The sequence below is a fragment of the Bos indicus x Bos taurus genome, chromosome 6, assembly GCF_003369695.1.
Source record: "Bos indicus x Bos taurus breed Angus x Brahman F1 hybrid chromosome 6, Bos_hybrid_MaternalHap_v2.0, whole genome shotgun sequence".
In the NCBI taxonomy this organism is placed as follows: Eukaryota; Metazoa; Chordata; class Mammalia; order Artiodactyla; family Bovidae; genus Bos; species Bos indicus x Bos taurus.
Window position 1 is genome coordinate 64,713,277 of NC_040081.1, and position 27,448 is coordinate 64,740,724.

A 27,448-nucleotide genomic window follows, 5' to 3' on the forward strand; every position below is an offset into this window, starting at 1 on the left:
TATTCATGGCACTGTAAAAATATTTGAATACAAATCTATCTTCAGTAGTCCTTTAGTTAATCAAAATAGGAAAAGGATTCAGATAGAATGAATATTTGTAAATAATAAGATATATATTCAATATGCATTTATTATCACTTTTGAAAGTAAGAAATAAATGTTATTTATAAATTTAAGACAGTTAAACATAATTTAAACTTCTGCTAATTGTATAAATCATGGTTTATCTCACATCATTTTACATTTTTAAATAAAAAGGGTCATAGACTATAAAGTTCTATGAAAATATCAAGCATTTTATCACTTACAACTTGAAAATTCCAATGGACATGAATGTTCATCCATAGGAAAGTTATGAAGCTGAAGATAACATTCTGCATTAATTGTCAGTCTATTTAGATAGAAAAACAAATATTAAATAATGAGAAATAATTTCAGGTATTAAAAATATTTTCTTTAATTTTAAAACATAATTTTGTCCTACAATAATGGACTGTGATACAATATAAAATAATATTAATTCTGAAGTCTCAAATCTTAAGTAGTAATATTATAACATTCTTAAATGGTTAATAAAATTCTGACATTTTTCTCTCCAGCCAACTAACTTGCCTCAATTAGCCCAAGTGTGGTTTCTGAGTTTGTGATTAAAATTTTATACTTCAGAATCTCAACAAACACACAGGCATACATACACAGGCAGATTAACAGAGTGTATTCAGTTAAGTATGGTAATTTTTTTTCTTTGGATCATAAACACCTTTCCATTAAAGGGATGATTTATAATGAGTCAATATGTTCAAGACAATGAAATAAATAAACCTGAATCTTACCTATTAACCCTCATTCAATCCTCTGTTAGGGATGTTTTACTACACCACTGAAAATCAAAGTATTTTAAAGTATTATAGCAGGGTGGACTCCTAAAGAAAATCTTTGTCAATCGTTTGCCTTATAGGTTTAAAAATATAGTGTTTATGCCACAGCCTTTTCTGCTTCAAAACAGGGAAATCGAGGAGTTTTTCCTCTTTGCTTTCAGTCCTATTCACATACTGGTAATGCCAAGCTTAAACAAGTGTTTCCACAATATTTCACCTTTTTAAATTTTAGTGTATGAAAGAAGCTTCATATTTATTACTTTGCAACTTTGAAAAAGGGAAATTTATGCGCTTCAAATATTAATATGGAAACTAAATTAGAGCAACTACAAGTTGTTTTTTTTTTTTTTAACACTAATACCTTAGAGTATATAGAACTCGTCCATCATTCCATATTCGAAGAAGACGATTAGGAGTTGTTATCCAATGAGCATCAGATTTTCTTGAGTTTCTGAAGAAAGTGTCAGGAATCCAAATTTTCCCAACCATATTACTGTTAAGCATGAGCACTTTCATGGTACTATTGAATTTTAGACGACTATCAAACCAGGTTTGGGCAAAAATTATATCTATTGTGTATTCCTAAAAGATAAAAAGAGAGTAATGATTCATGATAGTAAAGCTTCTATTTTAGTCATTCTCTTCAGAAGTTTGAATTTTTATATTTTAAAATTTCTGTAAGTAAATAGCACTTGAACTCAATCTTTTCATAGAAAAGTGTATGCCATTATCTTAACCTTTCTTTTTCATTGTTTACATGAGTCATGTAAAACAAAATCCAAGATTTCTAGCAATAACTGCTGTCCAGTGTCGCTTCACACACTTTTTGTAAATTGTATTCAACATTTTATAATATGGTTATTAATATAAAGGTCAATCACTTTCATGTTAACAACTATATAAAAATTTTGTGATACTTATGAGTGATTAAGTCACACAAAAAGGCACACACTAAAATATAAAAATTCAAGCACTCACCAAATTATCTAACAGCCATCAGATTATCCTTTGTCCAGAAAACTAATTTCAGTCATTTAGATTCAAATGTTTTAAAGCAAACACACTCTCTTTTTCTCTCTCTCTTTCACACATACACACACACACAGAAATTCATTAAGCACTTATAATATGCTAAGTATTGTGTTGAGTTCTGCAAGTATCAAAAATTGAGAGAGAGAGAGAAATAGAGTTTTGCATATATCAGGGCTTCCCTGATAGCCAGTTGGTAAAGAATCCACCTGCAATGCAGGAGACCCTGGTTCAATTCCTAGGTCAGGAAGATCTGCTGGAGAAGGGATAGGCTACCCACTCCAGTATTCTTGGGTTTTCCTTGTGCCTCAGCTGGTAAAGAATCCACCTGCAATGGGGGAGACATAGGTTCTGATCCCTGGGTTGGGAAGATCCCCTGGAGAAGGGAAAGGCTTCGCACTCCAGTATTTTGGCCTGGAGAATTCCATGGACTGTATAGTCCATGGGGTTGCAAAGAGTCAGACATGAATGAGCGACTATCACTTCCAAGTATCATGTCATTAAATCCTTACTACAGCCCTATGAAATAATTACTACTATAATATTTATTTTAAGGAATGTTTATTAATAGAAACTGGAGAAGGCAATGGCACCCCACTCCAGTACTCTTGCCTGGAAAATCCCATGGACAGAGGAGCCTGTTGGGCTGCAGTCCATGGGGTCGCTAAGAGTCTGACACAACTGAGCGACTTCACTTTCACTTTTCAATTTCATGGGTGGAGAAGGAACTGGCAACCCACTCCATTGTTCTTGCCTGGAGAATCCCAGGGACAGGGAAGCCTGGTGGGCTCCCGTCTATGGGGTCGCACAGAGTCAGACACGACTGAAGCAACTTAGCATTAATAGAGACATAAAATAATTCTCCCTACATCACAGAGTAGATGGTATGAAAACTGAGGCATTGTTAAGTTGAATCCCAAATCCATATACATAGCAACCACATATAATGGTCATCATAGTGAGGCCTGATGGATGCCATAATTAGAGAAAAGCCTCTGTTCATAATCAGAAAGACTGTAAATAGGAAATTGCATGGTTATGAGAAAATTCTTAGAAGTAGGTGCTTAGGTATAACCTACCTTTGTATCCTGACAGTTATGCCTACCATATTATAAAAGTAAAAAATAATTTGATAAAATTAATGAATAAGAATGCATAACCAATGCTATTGAGAAAGGAAAATAGGTGTATGTATGTGTGAAACTTTGATGTTAGAAGGTTAGGAAAAGAGTAAACCGAAAAGTATGAAGTTTTATATGAGTCATTTGAGGTGGGAGAGATTACTTGCTCACTCTTGATGTAATGCTAGCTCTTGTCCAAACTTACCCAGAAAGAAATATTTAATATAATAAATAGAAGTATGCTTGAGAGTTTGACTAATGAAATAAAAATCTTTAAATGGTAGAGAGAATTGAACAGCAGAAACTGCTTAAGATAAAGTAAGAGGCTAACATACCCCCACCAGGATTATGGATTAGCAAAGATACAACATTGGTTGGTAGAGGAAACCTTAAGCTACTTGGTAGGTATATTGGCTGCAGTATTCCTAATGAACAGGACATTAAAAATGACACTTGAGAACTAGCTTGTATAGGGCTGGGAAACAGCCCAGCAAACAGTTGTGGATCCTGCTTTTCAGCTGGCAGTTCCTTCTTTAGCAGACCTGTTTGTAACTGTGCTAATCACTGTTGGATGAGTTATGACTTCCAAAGGGTCAAATTTCCTCAAGCAGAGATTTTTGGGAAAATGGGAAGATTTTTTTCTGCTCACAATTCCCTCAATCTAGGTTCAAGAAGAGAAAGATACAGAGCATGTGTCTTGATAATCCATCCTTCCTAAACTTTTTGCAGAGGTTAATACTTCCAAGCTGTTTTAAATTACTAATCCTTAATAAATGCTTCACTGAGATAAGAAGTTATTCAAGCCTGTGCCATTTTATACATAATTGAAAAATCCCATTTTATTTGCTCATTTGTATTAGTGTAGTTTCAAGAAAATGATCAAACCGTGTTCTTGTACTTCATGTTCCTATTTACAGGTTATAATTATCTACATAATAACTAAGCAAAAGAAACATGAAAAGGAACTTCCAGTCACTCAGAACAACAAGGAGAATAGCTTCTAGGATAAACATTTCAAGATGAGGAGCAGTGCATTTAGCATTTCAGCATTGTGAAACTTTGCCTCCTTGCAGTTAGCCCAGAAAATAGCATTAGTGGGTAAAGGTGAAGAAGTGAGCCATCTTGACTTCTAACTCAATCAATCAAACCATAATTGATGAAAGTGAGTGTCATGCCCTTTTCCCACTTCACTGTCAGCTTGCAATTACATGCTGTGTCTAAAACTTAAATGCACAGGTTAACTCAGTATCTTTTTTTAGTAATGAAATTAACATCACACAAAATGCAGACCTAAATAATTAACTTAGGTGCATAATTACATCATGAAATTGGGTTGATTCTCATCTGATCTTAGGAACCTGGCATTGATCTTTCCCTAAGCTATTGATTCACATGGCCAAAACAGTAAAATAGATCAGTGGTTAGCAGTGAATCAGATACTAAGGCTATAAACATGTAAAGAAAAGGTACAAGTGTAGCTAATCACCAGCACAAATAGCTTTAGTGATGCAAGTTCATAGGATTCTTCCCCACTTTGCTCAATTATCATAAAAGCACCAACTTCTTGATACTGTCACAAGATAAGAAAAAGACTTGGTATTCCTTTCTTCAAATGAAAAAGAAAAAAAGGTTTTGTCAGATACTTAAATCATTGAAGTCAGTCATCAATACATTGACGGATATTATGACATAAATCCTCCATTCAGTTACCAGCTGGGTTCTATTTTTATGTCTGTAAATTTAGATTGCCAAAAGTACATAATGCCATGTATATTCATCAAATAACTTTTTAACAAATATTTTTCAGTGTTCAAGATACTTCTATATTGTTCTCAGTTTACAAAGATGAATGTGAAGTTTTTCCGTTATGTATATTTACATAATAAAATTGGAAATTAATACTACTTAGGAGAGACAGAATTAAAGAGAAATAAAAACAAAAGAGATTATTTTCAGCTAGGAGAAATTAATAAAGACTTCACGATGAAAATTTTATTTAACCTGAATTGACTTTTAAACAGTTGCAAACTAACATTAGAGATTTTTGTCTCTAAAACAAAAGTTAATTATGCTGTCCAAGTTCAAGTACTAACACAAACATAGAATCAGAGAATTTCTGATGTATCAGTATGCTTCTAGAATAGCACTCTTCGCAGTATCATCGGAAGTGCTGGCTTCCAGTGTTTACTTATCACAAAATAGAGTTCTCTATGCAGATAAAACCAAAGCCTGTTGCAGGACTTGCACAACTTCTCCTAGAGAGATTTGTCATGATTTCTGTTATAGCAAAATGTTAAAAGTGGAGACTTTTAACAAGATTTATCTACTTCAGATTTTATTTAAATTGATGTGAGTTAAAATCCATTGCCCATGGGAAACCTAAGGCTTTCATACATTATTTAAAAGCCTTTGGACTGAAAAAATAAATAAATAATATATATATATATATATATATATATATATATATATAACACAACTAAGGAATAGGACATTCGCTTTAACTGTATGCTGCTGCTACTGCTGCTAAGTTGCTTCAGTCGTGTCCGACTCTGTGTGACCCCACAGACGGAAGCCCACCAGGCTCCCCCGCCCCTGGGATTCTCTAGGCAAGAACACTGGAGTGGGTTGCCATTTCCTCCTCCAATGCATGAAAGTGAAAAGTGAAAAGGAAGTCGCTCAGTTGTGTCCGACTCTTAGTGACCCCATGAACTACAGCCTACCAGGCTCCTCCATCCATGGGATTTTCCAGGCAAGAGTACTGGAGTGGGGTGCCATTGCCTTCTCCACTTTAACTGTATACATAATTTTAAACACTTTTAAGATAAACTACTACAAATACATCAAATGTGTGTTATAGTGAGAAGTTACGATGTAATCTAAAGAATACTGGTTGAATGGAGACAGGAAATCATGTCAGCTCCCAATTCTGAGTTCCTAGAGTAGGAAGCTGATTAAGTCCTTTATTCTTTTTCAATGGAAAAATGAGGGCACTACATAAAATTATCATTCTTATCTTTCCTAGCTCTAAGTTTCAGTGATCATATTCTAAACATAAGAATAAAGGCCCTGTCGACATTGTAGCACCCAGTGACTTATCCTTATAAAAATACTTCTGATTTAAGATATTGAGAGAGTCAATTCCTATGTGGTTGATAAGAAGTCCAGGGTCCCCAAGGAGGAGATTTTTCTTTTTTCTTTTTTCTCTACATTCCTCAGTGTTAGTCACATAAAACTTCATTTTCTTTAAGCCCAGAACTGATGATTACACAACAAACAACTCAGTTTAAACTCTGCACTAGGAATTATATAACAACAATGAACCCTGCTTGAGAGTGATTTCTCTTTCCTGAAAACCTTCTGACTAATTCTGATACCTTCACTTCAGTTCAGTCAGATAGTTCAGTCCCTTGCTCGTGTCTGACTCATTGCAACCCCATGAATTGCAGCACACCAGGCCTCCCTGTCCATCACCATCTCCCAGAGTTCACTCAGACTCACGTCCATCGAATCAGTGATGCCATTCAGCCATCTCATCCTCTGTCGTCCCCTTTTCCTCCTGACCCCAATCCCTCCCAATTCAGAGTCTTTTTCAATGAGTCAACTCTTTGCATGAGGTGGCCAAAGTACTGGGGTTTCAGCTTTAGCATCATTCCTTCCAAAGAAATCCCAGGGCTGATCTCCTTTAGGATGGACTGGTTGGATCTCCTTGCAGTCCAAAGGACTCTCAAGAGTCTTCTCCAACACCACAGTTCAAAAGCATCAATTATTAGGTGCTCAGCTTTCTTCACAGTCCAACTCTCACATCCATACATGACCACTGAAAAAACCATAGCCTTGACTAGACAGACCTTTGTTAGCAAAGTAATGTCTCTGCTTTTGAATATGCTATCTAGGTTGGTCATAACTTTTCTTCCAAGGAGTAAGCGTCTTTTAATTTCATGGCTGCAGACATCATCTGCAGTGGCACTTCAGTTCAGTTCAGTTCACCCTTTGTGACTCCAAGAATCGCAGTACATCAGGCCTCCCTGTCCATCACGCACTGCCAGAGTCCACACAAAACCATGTCCCTTGAGAAGGTGATGCAATCCAACCATCTATCCTCTGTCATCCCCTTCTCCTCCAGCCCTCAACCTTTCCGAGCATCAGGGTCTTTTCCAAAGAGTCAGCTATTCATATCAGGTGGCTGAACTATTGGAGTTTCAGCTTCAACATCAGTCTTTCCAATGAACACCCAGGACTGATCTCCTTTAGGATGGACTGGTTGGATCTCCATGCAGTCCAAGAGACTCTCAAGAGTCTTCTCCAACATCACAGTTCAAAAGCTTCGATCTGTGCTCAGCTTTCTTTATAGTCCAACTGTCACATCCATACATTACCACTGGAAAAACCATAGCCTTGACTACATGGACCTTTGTTGGCAAAGTAATGTCTCTGCTTTTTAATATGCTGTATAGGTTAGTCATAACTTTCCTTCCAAGGAGTAAGTGTCTTTTAATTTCATGGTGGAAGTCACCATCTGCAATGATTTTGGAGCCCAGAAAAATAAAGTCTGACACTGTTTCCACTGTTTCCCTATTTATTTCCCATGAAGTGATGGCACCGGATGCTATGATCTTAGTTTTCTGAATGTTGAGCTTTAAGCCAACTTTTCACTCTCCTCTTTCACTTTTATCAAGAGGCCTCTTTAGTTCATCTTTGCTTTCTGCCATAAAGGTTGTGTCATCTGCATATCTGAGGTTATTGATATTTCTCCCAGAAATCTTGATTCCAGCTTGTGCTTCCTCAAGCCAAGTGTTTCTCATGATGTACTCTGCATATAAGTTAAATAACTAGGGTGACAATATATAGCCTTGATGTACTCCTTTTCCTATTTGGAATCAGTCGAATGTTCCATGTCCAGTTCTAACTGTTGCTTCCTGACTTGCACACAGATTTCTCAAGAGGCAGGTCAGGTGGTCTGGTATTCCCATCTCTTTAAGAATTTTCCACAGTTTATTGTGATCCACACAGTCAAAGACTTTGGCATAGTCAAAAGCAGAAGCAAATGATTTTTCTGGAACTCTCTTGCTTTTTTGATGATCCAGTGGATGTTGGCAATTTGATCTCTGGTTCCTCTGCCTTTTCTAAAACCAGCTTGAACATCTGAATGTTCACAGTTCACGTATTGCAGAAGGCTGGCTTGGAGAATTTTGAGCATTACTTTACTAGCGTGTGAGATAAGTGCAATTGTGCAGTAGTTTGGAAATTCTTCGGCATTGCCTTTCTTTGGGATTGGAATGAAAATTGACCTTTTCCAGTCCTGTGGCCACTGCTGAGTTTTCCAAATTTGCTGGCATATTGAGTGCGGTACTTCCATAGCATCATCTTTCAGGATTTGAAATAGCTCAACTGGAATTCCAATACCTTCAAAAGTTGTGTTCATAGTGATGCTTCCTAAGGCCTACTTGACTTCACATTCTAGGATGTCTGGCTCAAGGTGAGTGATCACACCCTTGTGATTATCCAGGCATGAAGATCTTTTTCTACTGTTCTTCTGTGTATTCTTGCCAACTCTTCTTAATATCTTCTGCTTCTGTTAGGTCCCTACAATTTCTGTCCTTTACTGAGCCCATCTTTGCATAAAATGTTCCCTTGGTAACTCTCATTTTCTTGACGAGATCTCGAGTCTTTCCCATTCTGTTGTTTTCCTCTATTTCTTTGTATTGATCGCTGAGAAAGTCTTTCTTATCTTTCCTTGCTATTCTTTCGAATTCTGAATTCAAATAGGTATATCTCCTTTTCTCCTTTGCTTTTCATGTCCCTTCTTTTCACAGCTATTTGTAAGTCCTCCTCACAGCCATTTTGCTTTTTTGCATTTCTTTTTCTTGGGGATGGTCTTGATTCCTGTCTCCTGTACAATGTCACGAACGTCCGTCCATAGTTCATCAGGCACTCTGTCTACCAGATCTAGTCCCTTAAATCTTTCTCACTTCCACTGTATAGTCATAAGAGATTTGATTTAGGTCATTCCTGAATGGTCTAGTGGTTTTCTCCACTTTCTTCAGTTTCACTCTGAATTTGGTAATAGGGAATTCATGATCTGAGCCACAGTCAGCACCCGGTCTTGTTTTTGCTGACTGTATAGAGCTTCTCCATGTTTGCCTGCAAAGAATATAACCAATATGATTTCAGTGTCAACCATCTGGTAATGTCCATGTGTAGAGTCTTCTCTTGTGTTGTCGGAAGAGGGTGTTTTCTATGACTAGTGCGTTCCCTTAGCAAAACTCTATTAGCCTTTGCCCTGCTTCATTCCGTATTCCAAGACCAAATCTGCCTGTTACTCCAGGTGTTTCTTGACTTCCTACTTTTGCATTCCCGTCCCCTATAATGAAAAGGACATCTTTTTTGGGTGTTAGTTCTAGTAGGTTTGTAGGCCTTCATAGAACTGTTCAACTTCAGCTTCTTCAGCATTACTGGTCAGGGCATACACTTGGATTACCGTGATATTGAATGGTTTGCCTTGGAAATGAACAGAGAACATTCTGTCGTTTTTGAGATTGCATCCAAGTACTGCATTTCGGAGTCTTTTGTTGACTATGATGGCTACTTCATTTCTTCTTAAGGGATTCCTGCTCACAGTACTGTAGATGTAATGGTCATCTGAGTTAAATTCACCCATTCCAGTCCATCTTGTTTCGCTGATTCCTAGAATGACGATGTTCACTCTTGTCATCTCCTGTTTGACCACTTCCAATTTGCCTTGATTCATGAACCTAACATTCCAGATTCCTATGCAATATTGCTCTTTACAGCATCAAACCTTGCTTCTATCACCAGTCCCATCCCCAACTGGGAGTTGTTTTTGCTTTGGCTCCATCCTTTCTTTCTTTCTGGAGTTATTTCTCCACTGATCTCTAGTAGCATATTGTGCACCTACCGACCTGGGGAGTTCATCTTTCAGTGTCCTACCTTTTTGCCTTTTCATACTGTTTATGGGGTTCTCAGGGCAAGAATATTGAAGCGGTTTGCCATTCCCTTCTCCAGTAGACCACATTCTGTCAGACCTCTCCACCATGACCCATCTGTCTTGGGTGGCCTGACACAGCATGGCTTAGTTTCATTGAGTTAGACAAGGCTGTGGTCCATGTGATCAGATTGGCTAGTTGTCTGTGATTGTGGTTCAGTCTGTCTGCCCTCTGATGCCCTCTCTCAGTGCCTACCATCTTACTTGGTTTTCTCTTACCTTGGACGTATCTCTTAATGTATATTATGGGAGTAGGTCTGGTCAGTACAATTCAGTCACTAAGTCCTGTCTGACTCTTTGAAACCCCATGGACTGCAGCACTCCTGGCCTCCCTGTCCGTCACCAACTCCCAGAGTTTACTCAAACCCATGTCCATTGAGTCAATGATGCCATCCAACCATCTCATCCTTTGTCATCCCCTTCTTCTCCCAGCTACAATCTTTCTGAGCATCAGGGTCTTTTCAAATGAGTTAGTCCTTCACATCATGTGGTCAAAGTATTGGAGTTTCAGCTTCAACATCAGTCCTTCCAATGAATATTCAGGACTGATTTCCTTTAGGATGGACTGGTTGGATCTCCTTGCTGTCCAAGGGACTCTCAAGAGTCTTCACCAACACCACAGTTCAAAACCATCAATTCTTCGGTGCTCAGCTTTCTTTATAGTCCACCTTTCACATCCATACATGACAACTGGAAAAAACATTGTTTTGACTAGACGGATCTTTGTTGGCAAAGTAATGCCTCTGCTTTTTAACATGCTGTATAGGTTGGTCATAACTTTCCTTCCAAGGAGTAAGCATCTTTTAACTTCGTGGCTGCAGTCACCATCTGCAGAGATTTTGGAGCCCAAAAAAAACAAACTCTGCCACTGTTCCACTGTTTCTCCATCTATTTGCCATGAACTGATGGGACTGGATGCCATGATCATAGTTTTCTGAATGTTGATCTTTAAGCCAACTTTTTCACTCTCCTCTTTCACGTTCATCAAGAGGCCCTTTAGTTCCTCTTACTTTCTGCCATAAGGGTGGTTCCATCTGCATAGCTGAGGTTATTGATATTTCTCCCCAGCGACCTTGATTCCAGTTTGTGCTTCATCCAGCCCAGTGTTTCTCATGATATACTCTGCATATAAGTTAAGTAAGCAAGGTGACAACATACAGCCTTGACGTTACTCCTTTCCCAATTTGGAACCAGTCTATTTTTCCCTGGCCAGATCTAACTGTTGCTTCCTGACCTGCATATGGATTTCTCAGGAGGAAGGTCAAGTGATCTGGTATTCCCATCTCTTTCAAAATTTTCCACAGTTTATTGTGATCCACATAGTCAAAGGCTTTGTCATAGTCAATAAAGGAGAAATAGATGTTTTTCTGGAACTCTCTTGCTTTTTGGATGACCCAGCGGATGTTGGCAACTGGATCTCTGGTTCCTCTGCCTTTTCTAAATCCAGCTTGAACATCTGGAAGTTCACCATTCACGTACTGTTGAAGCCTGACTTGGAGAATTTTTAGCATTACTTTACTAGCGTGTGATGAGTGCAATTGTACAGTAGTTTGAGCATTCTTCGGCATTGCCTTTCTTTGGGATTGCAATGAAGACTGACCTTTTCCAGTCCTGTGGCCACTGCTGAGTTTTCCAAATTTGCTGGCATATTGAGTGCAGCACTTTCACAGCATCATCTTTCAGGATTTGAAATAGCTCAACTAGAGTTCCATCACCTCCACTAGCTTTGCTTGTAGTGAGCTTCCTAAGGCCCACTTGACTTCACATTCCAGGATATCTGCCTCTAGGTGAGTGACCACACCATCATGATTATCCGGGCATGAAGATCTTTTTTTTGTGCAGTTCTTCTGTGTATTCTACTCACCTCTTTTTAATATCTTCTGCTTCTGTTAGGTCCATACCATTATGGCAAAGACATTACTTTGTTGAATAAGGTCCATATAGTCAAATTTATGGTTTTTCTGGTAGTCATGTGTGGATGTGAGGGTTGGACCATAAAGAAAGCTAAGTATCAAAGAATTGATGCTTTTGATCTGTGGTGTTGGAGAAGACTCTTGAGAGTCCCCTGGACTGCAAGGAGATCCAACCAGTCCATCATAAAGGAAATTAGTCCTGAATATTCACTGCAAGGACTGATGCTGAAGCTGAGGCTCCAATACTTTCACCACCTGATGTGAAGAACTGATTCATTGGAAAACACTCTGATGCTGGGAAAGGTTGAAGGCATGAGGTAAAGAGGCAACAGAGGATGAGATGGTTGAAGGGCATCACCAACTCGATGGGCATGAATTTTAGCAAGCTCCTGGAGTTGGTGATGGACAGGAAAGCCTGGTGTGCTGCAGTCCACAGGGTTGCAAAGAGTCAGACATTACTGAGTGACTGAAGTGAACTGAATTGAATCTTCTAAAATGGTGAAATATTATCCCTTTGAAGTGATCTTTAGTCCATGATAAATCATCATCTTATGTGCTAAACTGCTTTTTCCTATTCATTGTTTTTCTGTTTTTTAAAAAATATTATTAGCAACATATTACTATTTGTCACTCTCCTCATATAAATAAATTTTATATTAAGAAATGAAACAATCAAAATGGTTGCTTAATAACTTTGAATTCATCACTGAAAACCCTTGGTAGGTACCATATAACTCAATTTAAATAAAGAGGTGAAAACTGTAGATTCAAAAGGTATAACTGTATTAACTATAATATTTGACAAATGAAACAGGGCCTTAAATTAGCTAGGTAGGAAGCAAAACTAAAAACCAGATTTTAACGACATTTTGACAGAACTTTCCCCCTAATCCTAACCTGAGGCCAGAACTGTCAAGCAGTACTAGCCCATTATAGAACATTCTATATCTATTAGTACATAAAGGACTCAAAATTATAACTAAGCTGGGAGGCAAATCATTAAAAAATAATTCAACATTAGACACCTCCAAAGACTAACCACAGTATTAGAAAATAAATTATTAAATATATATTTAATATAGGAGGCAATATTTAATATTTTTAAACAGGAATTAACTGTAATAACCAGAGAAGGCAATGGCACCCCACTCCAGTACTCTTGCCTGGAAAATCCCATGGACGGAGGGGCCTCGTGGGCTGCAGTCCATGGGGTCGCTAGAGTCAGACACTACTGAGCGACTTCACTTTCACTTTTTACTTTCATGCATTGGAGAAGGAAATGGCAACCCACTCCAGTGTTCTTGCCTGGAGAATCCCAGGGACAGGGGAGCCTGGTGGGCTGCCGTCTATGGGGTCGCACAGAGTCAGACACTTCTGAAGTGACTTAGCAGCAAGTGTAATAATAGCCATGATATAATACATGGAAAGATACCATGTTATAGTAAAAATATGCATAATAATATAGTATTTGGGGAAACCATGTATATAAAGTTATTAAAATGTTAAAATAGTAGCTAACAGTGGTGACCACTGTATAATGATAATCCATGATATTATTCAAAAATAGTTTAGAAAATATGGCATAGGATCACCATTTGCAAGTTAAAATATGTATGGATTTATAACAGAATTTTTCCTGACCCTTCGTCCTCTGTATTTATCTAATCCTCCCCACTAGGTTTTATGCTTCTCCAAAGAAGGCTATATATTTTCTAACTCAGTAATCAATGTATCAACTGTCACAATAGAAGTGTTACATAAATAAAAGACAAATAAGATCATAGAATAAAAATTTTAAAGTGTTTTTTAACATTAAGAAATAGTATAAATTATTTTAATAATTTTTGCAGGTTTAGTTGTCAATTTAATTTCTTTATTATAAGAACTCTAACTTCCTATTCTTGGAGCAAATGAGCATTCTGGATCAAAGCAGCACAGAGATGAAAATAACACTTATCTATTTATAATTTTTAATTTTATTTCTGTTAGTGTTGAGTCAAAAGTTACCTAAAATAGAGCCAGTGAAAAGAAATTGACTTTAAAGGATATAATGAAAAAATAAATCTTAATGTAATATGCAAAAAAAGAAATAAAAACTATGGTAGCAAGCTTTAAAATGTTGCACAAATGAAACAAGTAAACTTAATGTGTTGCTGTTTTATAATTCCTAAAAGTAATATAGCTGGCAAGGAGTGACTATTTCCTGTTAATACAGTAAAAGTAAAACATGGAGTTAATTTAATATTTAGAAGCTATGTTTAAATCTTTATTTCCTTAAATCTGGAAGCATCAGTAACAAAAAAAGAGAAGAAAGGAAGGAGAGGAATGGGAAGGAAAAGAGTAGAGAGGAAGAAACCCCAAGAAAGAGGGGCAGAAAGAGACAAAGACAGAGAAATGGAAGAACTTATGAACATTGGGTAGAGAAGGAAATGGCAACCCACTCCAGTATTCTTGCCTAGAGAATCCTGTGGATGGAGGAGCCTGGCAGGCCGCTGCCCATAGGGTCGCAAAGAGTCAGACACAACTGGAGTGACTTAGCATGCATGCATGCATTGGAGAAGGAAATGGTGACCCACTCCAGTATTCTTGCATGGAGACTCCCAGGGACAGAGGAGCCTGGTGGGCTGCTGTCTATGGGGTCGCACAGAGTCGGACACAACTAAAGCGACTTAGCAGCAGTAGCAGCAAGAACATCACGACCAATTGTATGAACCATGCTAAAGAAATGTGCTCCTTGAAAGAAATTCATGATTCATGAAGAAAAAACTTCTCCCCAAGCACCAGCTTTCTCAGTATATTTGGAATGGTTAAACAAAAGTTATATGTCTAGGGATTTAATGATAAAAATTGAGTTTGATAAAATAAGGTAAAATTTTAAAAAAATCTTAAAAGTCAGTTCTCACCATTCTCAAATGAATTATTTAAATATACCTTACCCTCTAACTATACCTCATGGGCTTCCCAGGTGGCTCAGTGGTAAAAAAAAAAAATAAAAAAAAAAATCTGTGCTAATTCAGAAGCCGCAGGAGACACCTGTTCATTCCTGTGTCAGGAAGATCCCCTGGAGAAGGAAATGGCAACCCACTCTAGTATTCTTGCCTGGAAAATCCCATGGACAGAGGAGCCTGGCAATGCTACAGTCCACGGGGTCACAAAGAGTTGGACTTGACTTAGTGACTAAACCACCACCCTCTATATGGTGGCTCAGTGGTAAAGAATCTGCCTACAATGCAGGAAGCCGCAGGAACCAGGGTTCTATCTTTGGGTTGGAAAGATCCTCTTGAGGAGGGCATGTCAACAAACTTGAGTATTCTTGCCTGGAGAATCCCAGGGACAGAAGGGCCTGGCAAGCTACAGTCCATGGGGTCACAAAGAGTCAGACACGACTGAAGAGACTTAGCATGCACTCAGGCACCTTCTATACAGACATTTGATGCTTGCCCATTCTGCTTAAATGATAGAACAAAACTTCTTTACTAAAAAAATCTCTTATCCACCTTATTTCATTTCCATGCAATAATAATTAATGTTTATAACTTTTGTAAGTTCACGTATGCTTTAAGATTATTTATACTTTTATAGGGAACAGTTGAACTTTCCTTTTCTGGAAAAAAAAGCCTGAAAGGGGGCATTATTGTTAAATATTTCTATACTGGCAAGAAAGAAAACAACTTGTCTTTTGCTAAATACAATAAATCCTATTTGTGTACTGCTCAGATCCTGATGCTGGGAAAGACTGAAGGTGGGAGGAAAGGGGGATGACAGAGGATGAGATGGTTGGATGGCATCACCGACTCCATGGACATGAGTTTGAGTAAACTCTGGTAGTTGGTGATGGACAGGGGAGGCCTGGCATGCTGCAGTCCAGGGGATCACAAAGACTGAGGGACTGAACTGAACTTCCCTGTGTTGTCACTCCAGCAGGTAGTTACTCTGGAATCTAGCCCAGCTGGTGCCCTGGCTTCTTTCTAATTTGCCCTCTTTATAACTGGTGCCTTCATTCTTCAGCCCTGTCTCCAGTACCATAACCAATAAAAATTTCAAGGCTGAAGAATCTATCCAGCTTAGGAACCATAGTCTCAGATCATGTGACCTATGACCCTGGCATTTACAATGATATAAAGTTAAATTCTATAGACATGATTTGGGATCTTGTTCTTGAGAAGTTTTTTTATCACTGTTTTTCTCTCTGATCTGACACTTTCAAAGTACCTATACTGATAATCTCTTAATATTGGGCTGTATAAGGGTGTTGCTGCTACTGCTGCTAAGTCGCGTCATTCGTGTCCAACTCTGTGTGACCCCATGGACGGCAGCCCACCAGGCTCCCCCATCCCTGGGATTCTCCAGGCAAGAATACTGGAGTGGGTTGCCATTTCCTTCTCCAATGCATGAAAGTGAAAAGTGAAAGTGAAGTCGCTCAGTTGTGTCTGACTCTTAGCGACTCCATGGACTTCAGCCTATCAGGCTCCTCCGTCCATGGGATTTTCCAGGCAAGAGTGCTGGAGTGGATTGCTATTTCCTTCTCCAGGGGATCTTCCCGACCCAGGAATCGAACCTGAGTCTCCCGCATTGCAGGCAGACGCTTTACCGTCTGAGCCACCAGGGAAACCCACGTCCAAACTATAGCTGTAATTTTCAATGATTACTGTTCTGTACTTACTCCCCTTGTGTTGCTGCTGCTGCTGCTGCTAAGTCACTTCAGTCGTGTCCCACTCTGTGCGACTCCATAGACGGCAGCCCACCAGGCTTCCCGGTCCCTGGGATTCTCCAGGCAAGAACGCTGGAGTGGGTTTGCCATTTCCTTCTCCAAGGCATAAAAGTGAAAAGTGAAAGTGAAGTCGCTCAGTCGTGTCCGACTCTAGCGACCCCATGGACTGCAGCCTACCAGGCTTCTCCGTCCATGGGATCTTCCAGGCAAAAGTACTGGAGTGGGGTGCCATTGCTAGATACCCATTATATCATCTTGGATTCACTGGAGCTTTCACTGATTTTTATTCAGGGAATTCCCATAACCCTTGGCTGTTATATGTGCTACCAGAGGATAACTGCAATTGTTTAATTACCCTGAGATATTTACTCAAAAGAGTGAAAACACATAATCTCCTCAAAACTTGAAAAATTAAGAGGATGAAATACTTTAATTTCAGTCTAATAACCTCTATTAACATTTTGTGCCTTCATTTTTTATTGTTTTTTTTTTTTTTCTGTTTACATTTAGACAGTTTTAATTAGAGCATGCATAGTTGAATGGCCTCTTTCCAAGTTTTTTTTTTTCAATTCTGATTAGTTGTATCTGTTACTCACTTTGCACTAAAATTTTCAAAATAAAAATTATGGGACAATCTATTTATCGACTAATTTATTCATTCTTTTAACATGCAATTATTGAATATCCAATGTTTGACAGTGACACCAGGATTGAAGCCATTAACCTAACCTTGAATTTAAAAAAAAAGAAAAGAAAGATACATATGATCGTAGAATGATACTGTTTTAGGTCTTATCAATAATCTACAGATACTATTTTATGCAGCCAAGTTTGAAAAAAAAAAGCATTTTGTACCAAACCGTATTTTATTTCATTTGAAAAAGTAAAATTATTAAACTTATATAGTAGCTTTGATTCTTATCAGTACCTTAAGTTGTTTATGTAGTTAAGAGGGGGAAAAGACTTGCTTGCTTAATTCTATTCAAGTCAAAGCAATTCTATTCATTTTATAATAACTGAATTCTAATGTTCCTGCATTGTTTAGTTAAAATAGTTTTCTCTGTAAACTGTTCCTTCGTTCCTAGTATGACATGCTTCTGTTTTAATAAACACTATTAAATATTCTAGTTTTTTTCTTATATGTGCTTTAGTATCACCAATTTTAATAGTAATTTCATTTAATTAGCTTTAAAAAAAAAAAAAAACTATCACTGTCCAAGGTTACAAGTGTGTGATTTGCCCCACTGGAAACTAAATATTTAATACTATGAAACTTTTATGCAAGAATATCATCACAGAAGTCTCTTGATAGCTATTCATGTGAAAGTATTTCTGGAATACTAATTCAGTCTTGAATTCTACTTCTTTTTAATAACCTCATTTTTTCTTTAATGAATTCATTCAAATTGAAGACAAAGGGCTCAAATAAAAAATACACAATGCAGGAAAATTTAGACTTCCACATCCCTAAATGGGTTTACCTAAGTATTAGTAGAGACTGAATATTTTAAGATTCTTTTAAAGAGAAAATTAACATCTTAGTAAGGCATTACTTTATAAAATCTTATATTTGCATAATGTTAAATTAATACACACAGCTATATAAACTTCTTTATCTTTATGAAAACCAAGTGGTTGTATATAAATTTGTTTGGAGTTAGAAGGAAAACTAAAACACTTTCAAATTTTACCTTCCCTTGCTTTATCTTCATTTTCTTGTCAACTTATCAGTTTAATTTGCTAACTCAGCTTCATCTTACAGGTCCTTAAATGTATATATTCCTCAAGGTCTGATATTGTTTCTTTTTCCTTCTCTCTTTACTTTCAGATCTTCCAATTCCTCAGAGGTTTAGCTAATCCCTGACAAATATTTGCATCAACCCTTTACCCTGAGAGCTGGCTCCAATTTTCAGATTATCAAATTCAACTTATCCACAGCCAGTTCATATTCATTTGCATTGAGGCAACAAAGATGTCCATTATTGTGTGGAGAGAATCCTGCCACTATGGTGATCAATATAGGCACTGTGAAAGTTAATGACAAACACATGAACATCATGTTGACTAAGAGAAAAACCGATCATGACTGTAATACTATAGGACAAAGTAGACACTGATAACTGTTAGGTATATAATGATGGTTATTCAGGTATAATAAAGGGCTTCCCCATTGGCTCAGTGGTAAAGAATAGCTTGCCCATATAGGAGGTGCAGGTTGGATCCCTGGGTCAGGAATATCCCCCTCAAGTAAGACATAGCAACCCACTCTAGTATTCTTATCTCGGAAATCCCATGGACAGAGGAGCCTGGCGGACTACAGTCCATGGAGCCACAGAAGAGTCAGACAGGACAATGACTAAACAATAACATTCAATTATAAAATGGTTAAGACTAGAATAAAGGGACAATTTGTTGTAATAATGAATAAATGAAGTTGGGGAGAAAAATCATCAAAGCCTTAGAAAATTATCTTTGCATGGTATTATGCACTGAATTCGGAGAAGGCAAGGGCACCCCACTCCAGTACTCTTGCCTGGAAAATCCCATGGACAGTGGAGCCTGGTAGCCTGCAGTCCATGGGGTTGTGAAGAGTCGGACACAGCTGAGCGACTTCCCTTTCACTTTTCACTTTCATGCATTGGAGAAGGAAATGGCAACCCACTCCAGTGTTCTTGCCTGGAGAATCCCGGGGACGGGGGAGCCTGGTGGGCTGCCATCTATGGGGTCGCACAGAGTCAGACATGACTGAAGCGACTTAGCAGCAGCTGCAGCATGCACTGAATGGTGTCCTCCCACAATTTATATGCTGAAGGCCTAACCCCCCAATACGTTAGGGTATGACTGTTTTGGGAGACAGGGCTTTTAAGGAGATGATTAAGTTAAAATGAGGTTGTTAGGGTGGACCTGAATCCAATCTGACTGCTGTTCTTATAATAAGGGAAAGTTTGGATATTTGGATGAAACTTGGATGAAAATTTGGATACACAAAGAGCACAAGGGAAGTGGATGCACTGAAGAAAGCCTATGTGATTCAGCAAAAAGGCGGATATATGCAAACCAAGGAGAGAAGTCTTAGAAAAAAGTAAAGTTGCTGACACCTTGATTTAGCTTTTGTCCTTCAGAACTTGAGACATAAGTGTCTACAGTTAGAGCCATCCAGTCTCTGATACTTTATTTCGGCAGCCTGGGAGGCTAACATGGGTGTCCATCAAAGGAGATGAAAATAACACATGATAGAACCCATTGAAAAGCAACAAGTAGTCTGACTCAGAAATGGGATTATTAGGGTTCGGATCAGTACATTTTCAATCTGCTTTAAATAATGTCTATGGGTTGTATTGTAGGTGTTAATTATGTCTTTTTAATGGTAAGGAAAACTATTCACTCTACATGTAAGAGATAAAGCATAGTTACACACTTTTATTAATTTTCAGCCTAAATGACCTTCCCTTGGCATTTTTTCATATTCTCTCTCTTGCCCATAGTTCTCTTACACTCTCTTCCCTCTCTACCACCAACTTCTTATCTCATTCTCTTCTAAGTCAAGTTTCTTAAAATAGTAGTTACAGTGTAAGTCAATTTTCTCAAAATAGTAGTTCATAAAATTAACCTGCATTCCCACTTAATCTCCATCATCTTGAAATCAGCATATGATTTCATGTCTGTGAACCTGTATTTCAGGGCTCTGTGCCAAGAAGTTGGGTATGAGACCAATTATGAGGCTGGAGCAGACATATGATTCAGCTCTTATTCTTTTCTTACTTTCAGCATTCCTCTGAATTTTATCTGAGAGAATCAGTACCATCTAGCCAATACCAGTAGGCCCAATTTAATTCATTTATCATTGGATTCTCATGTACATAGACAATTGTTTATTAATTCCTTCTTCTTCATCCTCTTTTCTTCCTCAGATACTTTAATACCATCTTCTCCCTGCTTCTCTTACCCACTGACTTTTCTGATTATGTCCCTTTTCTGCACTTCTCTGTTTTTCCACTGTAGTTTATACACGTTGGCCTCAATTTACCATCTGATTGTCAGATCTGTGTTCTTCTTAATATGTATCTCTCTTGGATCACTTCTCAAGGCTTCAAGCTATATCTTATACTGCTTATTCTTCTTCCTTTCTCAATTTATATCTATTTCCAAATCATCTCCAGATCAACTTATTCCCTGAACTTAAAATCCAAATCATTGCTGGACCGTTCCTCCTGAATGTGCCTTTAGCATTTGAGGGCATATGTGACTATATTCCCAATCTCAAAAGATGACTCTGCTGTCCACAAAGTCATCTCTATACCTTAGAGTCAGCCTATGCACAACCGGAAAATCACTTCACCTTTTCACCTCGAACTCATTCAGAATTAGCTCTCAGAAGTTGCTCACATATTCATTCTATTGCTGTGGTATGTACTCAAGAACTTTATGCAAATAATAATTTTTAATATCATAACTCACCATATTTATGGGATCAACTGGTCCAATGCTGTTTACATAAACATCAGTTTCAATTACTGTGGGCCTCACTGCAAAATACCAATACAAAGAATGTTCAAAGATATAATCAGAGGTGGTATTAAATCTTATTTAAATAAGTCTTTACTAATCATTAATACTTTATCATTTTAGTTATAAAACATTTTGCACTATGAAATGAAGGAGCATGATTCATTATATAAACACAACCATCTTTTAAGTCAATTATGTAACTAAAAAAGACCATTTTTGACTAAAAATATTTCAGCGCATAGCCTAAAAATGTTAAAACTGTTCAAACCTTCCATGAAAATTAATAAAGTTAATTCAGTTAAAGTTGTTAGATGACTTACTCTGCAACAGTTATAGAATTTAGGACCAGATGGATTTTAGAGCCTAAATACTGTTACGTAAGCCTGTGCATGTGCACATGTTCAGTCGCTTCAGTCGTGTCTGGTTCTTTGCAACTGCATGCACTGTAGCCTGCCAGGCTCCTCTGTCCATGGTATTCTCCAGGCAAGAGGGAGTGGGTTGCCATGCTGCCGGGAGCCGGCATATTGCATATTGAGTGCATATTGCATATTGCATATTGAGTGCAGCACTTTTCACAGCATCATCTTTCAGGATCTGGAATAGCTCAACTGGAATTCTATCACTGCCGGTAGCCAGCGTGAGGAACTCCGCCCATGACAAAGGTCATGAGGAAGGAGGCTCGGCATACGCAAAGGCGGGATCGAGCTTCAGGAGTCCCCCTGGAAATTCTCGAGCAGAGTCTGCCGACTTTCTGCTTTGTGCTTTCACCTACACCTCTGACTTTACGGGGGGCTGTCCCCCACTACCTCTCTGAAAAAAGAGTTAGCTTACAGCTCCAGTTAATAATTCCTGGGTGTGACAGTGTTTAACCTACAAACTCCTTTGGAAATCCTCTAGCCTGCCTGAATAGGTTTTTCCGGCCACATGTGATTGTTCAGAGCCTCCCAACTGTGAGAGGCAGGAGATGTTCTAAACTGTCTAAACACAGATTCTTTTGAGTAGTTAAAAGATTGATTAGAAATTGTATTGGTGAAGGGATTTTCACTTGTTGGGCCAATGTTTGCTGCTAAGTTTCCATATCCCTTACCTGCTGTGTCCCCGGCAGTGTATTGATTAATATAATTGGTGTAAGTAGTAGCTTTAATGTTTGTAACCTGGGACCCTTGAGTTAATTCTTTTTCTTGTTATAGCCCACCATACCTTTGCTCTGTAGGAATGCAACTTTATCTAATGCTTTTGGAGGGTGGCTCCTGACCAATCACCTTTAGAGAAAAATAAGTTTTCTGAAGAAAGGGTCTTAAAATGTTAACAGGCCTCCGGGCCAGAAGATGATGCAAATCACCTAAGCTTTTGCATATGATAAGTTTGCAGGAAGAAAGCCTGGCTTGCTGCAAGACTCTACCCCTTCCCCGATTATCCTCTATGCATAACTTAAGGTATAAAAACTACTTTGGAAAATAAAGTGCGGGGCCTTGTTCACCGAAACTTGGTCTCACCATGTCGTTCTTTCTCTTACCTTCTGGCTGAATTATTCAGCCTGTTTTCTACACTGAATTTCCTCACTGAGCTATCCTTATTTCAGCCTCTTTTCTTCACTGAATTTTACTGAGCTATCCTCATTCTATTACTCTTTATATCCTTAATTAACATTTAATTAAGCAATTGTTTCCTGATCTCCGCCTACGCCGTCTCTCCTTCGAATACCCTGGATCAGCCGGGCTGGTCCCCGGCACCATGCCCTCTTTCAGGGGATCTTCCCGACCCAGGGATCAAACCCATGTCTCCTGCATGACAGGTGAATTCTTTACTGCCAAGCCACCTGGGAAACCTGTTAATCTATTTAGTGCATATCAGTGGTGTGCTAGCAAATGTTACCAAGCTTACTCTTAGAGATGAGTAAAAAGCCCTGATTTGTATCTTTTGCTGATTTCAATGTTGCAAATACTCCCACAATAACTGATGTAGAGATACCACTGTGAAGTCACTGAGTGCAGAGTGGGGACAATATGTAATTAGTGGCTATTGTGAGCCAGTATAAACCAGTCCCAGCAATACTAGAATTTGAAGCACAGTTATGATGATCAAAGGAGGTGATGAATGTAAAGCATCTACCTCTAGGTCTGATTCTTATCAGGAGCATAATCAGTGTATATACACCCCCTTCTTCCCTTGTTAACAATCTTCCTTTGGATTGTTTACAGTTGGCTCCAAGGAAAGGTGTATTTTCATCTAATTCTCAGAGTATACTATATAGCCACCACTGTGAACTTCATCTGTACGCAGCCATTTGTGCTTTCTGAGTTAGTCTTTAAATGTCTATAGTCTTATATTCTATCAAAATGTGTAGCATGGTTCAGCCTTTTAAACATTTACTGAATTATATGGTTAACTAATACACTCTATAGTAAATATTTTGTGATTGCTAAATAGTGATTGTGATTTAGGCTTTCTGCCTTTGTCAGGTATTTTTGGCTTCCTATAATGAGATTTACCATAGTAATGATAATTTATATTCATGAGATTTTTTTGTTTACTATGAAAAACATTTTCACATAGTTTATTTTTATTCCCTACTCCCCTAAAGGTTCATTTATTGATTCCACAAATACTTGTTGAGGAATACATGTAAGGGTTTCATAAGTGGACAAGAAGGGAACAAACGTTGTGAGAAAAAATCTATAATAGATCTCAAAGAGATTTACATAGAGATAATGCAAAAGCAGAAAAACCACCTTATACATTAAAAGTTTCTAAAGTAAGCATGTTTCTAGTAATATTTATTCAGTCATCCTTTCTGGATAACTTTATGTGATTTCCCTTTCTGGCCCAGTGTTTATCATTCTTACAATGCAAACACTATATTAGACCTGGCAGGATGAATCTTCTTAATATGTAGCTGAGTCTGCCTGTCTGACTCCCTTGCCTGTCCAAAATCTCCCTGTCTTGGTAACCTACTCTGGCAGAGCCTCCAGGCTGGTAAGCTTCCATGGAAAACTTAAGGCATTTTGAGAAACAGTGCTTATATTATTTTAAAACCATATTTATTTTTAATCTTTGAAATTATAAATAGTTTCAGCAGGCAAAACTACAGGTTTCGGTACTTGAGTGCTCAGTTGCTCAGTCCCACTCTTTACATCTGACTCTGTGACACCATGGACTGTAGCCTGCCAGGCTCCTCTCTCCATGGGATTTTCCAGGCAAGACTACTGTAGGGGGTTGCAGTTTCCTCCTCCAGGTGTAGGCTTCTAGATTTATACAATACATGACAATGTAATTGGATCTACTAACCAACAATTAGATTTCTTAAATAAAAGTAGGTCTTGTAAAGTAGAGAAGGTTTTATAGCTTAACTGGTGACTTCTAAATGAGTTCTTTCAATCAGCTGCCATTTATTTTTGACTAGCTATGAGTTGTAAATGTTCCCTGGTGGCTCAGAGGATAAAGCATCGGCCTGCCATGTGGGAGACTCAGGTTTGATCCCTGGGTTGGGAAGATCCCCTGGAGAAGGAAATGGCAACCCACTCCAGTATTCTTGCCTGGAGAATCCCATGGATAGAGGAGCCTGGCGGGCTACAGTCCACGGGGTCGAAAAAAATATCATGTTATTAAGCTAATTATAACTATATTCAGAGTGGTTTTATGCAAGTCAATTAATAACAAGACAATAGGTTTATTAGTTTCATTTGCAAGTACATTTTTTACTAGTTATAAGCAATTAAGTGCAGTGAACATGTCTTATTTGATTAGATTTTTGGTTCACCTGATAAACCAACAAACACTGAATACCTGCTCTTTATTGCATGATACTTGGGGCTGAACTTAGTCTATACCAAGAACTAAATGATTCTTGAGGACATTATTGGGCTTCCCTGATAGCTCAGTTGTAAAGATTCCACCTGCAGTGCAGGAGACCTAGATTCAATTTCTGGGTTGGGAAGATTCCCTACAGAAGGGAAAGGCTATCCACTCCAGTATTCTGGCCTGGAGAATTCCCATGGGCTCACAAAGAGTCAGACACGAATGAACAACTTTCACTTTCACTTTCAATAATTTAAAATGTGAGCATCTTTTCATCCACCTGTTGACCAGCTATATGTATTCTTTGGGAAAATGTCTATATACGTCTTCTGCCTATTTTTGGATTGGCTTACTTGTTTTTTTCAATATCGAGTTGTAGATACTGTTTGTATATTTTGGATATTAACTCCCCATTGGTCACATCATTGCCCATATTTTCTCCTATTCCATAGGTTGTCTTTTTGTTTTGTCGGTGATTTCCTTTGCTGTGCAGAAGCTTTTAAATTTAATTAGGTACCAATTGTTTATATTTTGCTATTATTTATTTTTCCTCAGGGCACTAATCTAAGAAAATATTGCTACAATTTACGTCAGAGAATGTTTTGCCTATGTTCTCTTCTAGGAGTTTTATGTTGTCATGGTTTTCATTTAGGTCTTTAAGCCATTTTGAGTTAATTTTTCTGTATGGTATGAGGGAGTGTTCTAATTTCACTGATTTATAAGTAGTTGTCGAGCTTTTTCAATACCAGTTTTTGAAGAGACTTAAGTCATTTAATATATATATACTCTGAGATGAAAAGATAAAATGCTACTTTGCACTGTACATTTTGTTGTTGCTGTTCAGTTGTTAAGGCCTGTCCGACTCTGTGACCCCATGCACTGCAGCACGCCAGACTTTCCTGTCCTTCACTGTCTCCCAAAGTTTGCTCAAACATGTGCCCATTGAGTCACTCAACCATCTCATACTCTGTCACCCCTTTTCCTCTTGCCTTCAATCTTTCCTAGCCTCAGGGTCTTTTCCAGTGAGTCAGCTCTTCATACCACGTGGCCAAAGTATCAGAACTTCAGCTTCAACATCAATCCTTCCAATGAATATTCAGTGTTGATTTCCTTTAGGATTGACTGGTTAAATCTCCTTACTGTCCAAGGAACTCTCAAGAGTCTTCTTGAATGCCACAGTTTGAAAGCATCAGTTCTTCTGTGCATACATGACTACTGGAAAAACCATACATGACTATATGGAAAAACCATACATGACTATATGGACCACCCAAAATCCATACATGACTACTGGAAAAACCATAACTTTGACTATATGGACCACTGTCGGCAAAGTGATATCTCTGCTTTTTAATATGCTGTCTAGGTTGTCATAGCTTTCCTTCCAAAAGAAAGTGTCTTTTAATTTCATGGTTGCAGTCACCATCCAAAGGAATTTTGGAGACTGAGAAGAGAAAATCTGTCACTATTTCTACTTTTTCCCCATCAATTTGCCATGAAGTTATGGGACGGGATGTCATGATCTTAGTTTTTTTGAATACTGAGTTTTAAGCCAGCTTTTCCACTCTCTTTTTTAACCCCCATCAAGAGGCTCTATATTTAAATAAAAGTTAATGAAGTAAGCTTGAATTTAAATGTGCTTGCTTAGCCATACTAACATAATTCAATACTCAGTAGTCAATAACCATTTTCAAATATTCAATACTCATAAATATAAGGCTATTATTAATATATGACATATAATTAATACATATAAATTTAATTATTGAGAGTGTCTTATTAGAGGAAAAAACACTGATCTCTAATTCTGAATAAATGTCTCTTTAGGCAGAAGGCTGAGCAACTTATCCCTGGGCTTATACCTAATCAGGGGTAAAGAAAAAGAGGACTGGTAAGATTTAAGGAAAGAGAAGCAGTGGAGTCTTTACACACTCACACTTTAGAATGGCTCAGTTCAGTTCAGTTGCTCAGTCATGTCCGACTCTTTGCAACCACATGGACTGCAGCACTCCAGACTTCCCTGTCCATAACCAACTCTTGGAGCTTGCTAAAACTCATGTCCATTGAGACAGTGATGCCATTCAACCATCTCATCCTCTGTCATACCCTTCTCCTCCCGCTCTCAGACTTTCTGAGCATCAGGGTCTTTGCAAATGAGTCAGTTCTTCACATCAGGAGGCCAAAATATTGGAGTTTTAGCTTCAGCATCAGTACTTCCAATGAATATTCATGACTGATTTCCTTTAGGATTGACTGGTTTGAGCTCCTTGCCATCCAAGGGACTCTCAAGATTCTTCTCCAACACCACAGTTCAAAAGCATCAATTCTTAGGGGCTTAGCTTTTTTATACTCCAACTCTCACATCCATACATGACTACTGGAAAAAACATAGTTTTGACTAGATGGACCTTGGTTGGCAAAGTAATGTCTCTACTTTTTAATATGCTGTATAGGTTGGTCATAACTTTCCTTCCAAGGAGCAAGCA

General features: G+C 38.1%; 1 protein-coding gene across 1 annotated transcript in view; it reads right to left on the reverse strand.

The window, feature by feature from the left end:
- Nucleotides 1-27,448, reverse strand: part of GABRG1 (gamma-aminobutyric acid type A receptor gamma1 subunit) — a 93,894-nt gene that overhangs the window by 22,885 nt on the left and 43,561 nt on the right. The window contains exons 3-5 of the mRNA XM_027544411.1: nt 21,114-21,181; nt 1,240-1,460; nt 309-391 (exon numbers count right to left, since the gene is read on the reverse strand). Coding sequence (XP_027400212.1) covers nt 309-391; nt 1,240-1,460; nt 21,114-21,181 — 372 coding nt within the window. The remainder of the gene's footprint in view (nt 1-308; nt 392-1,239; nt 1,461-21,113; nt 21,182-27,448) is intronic.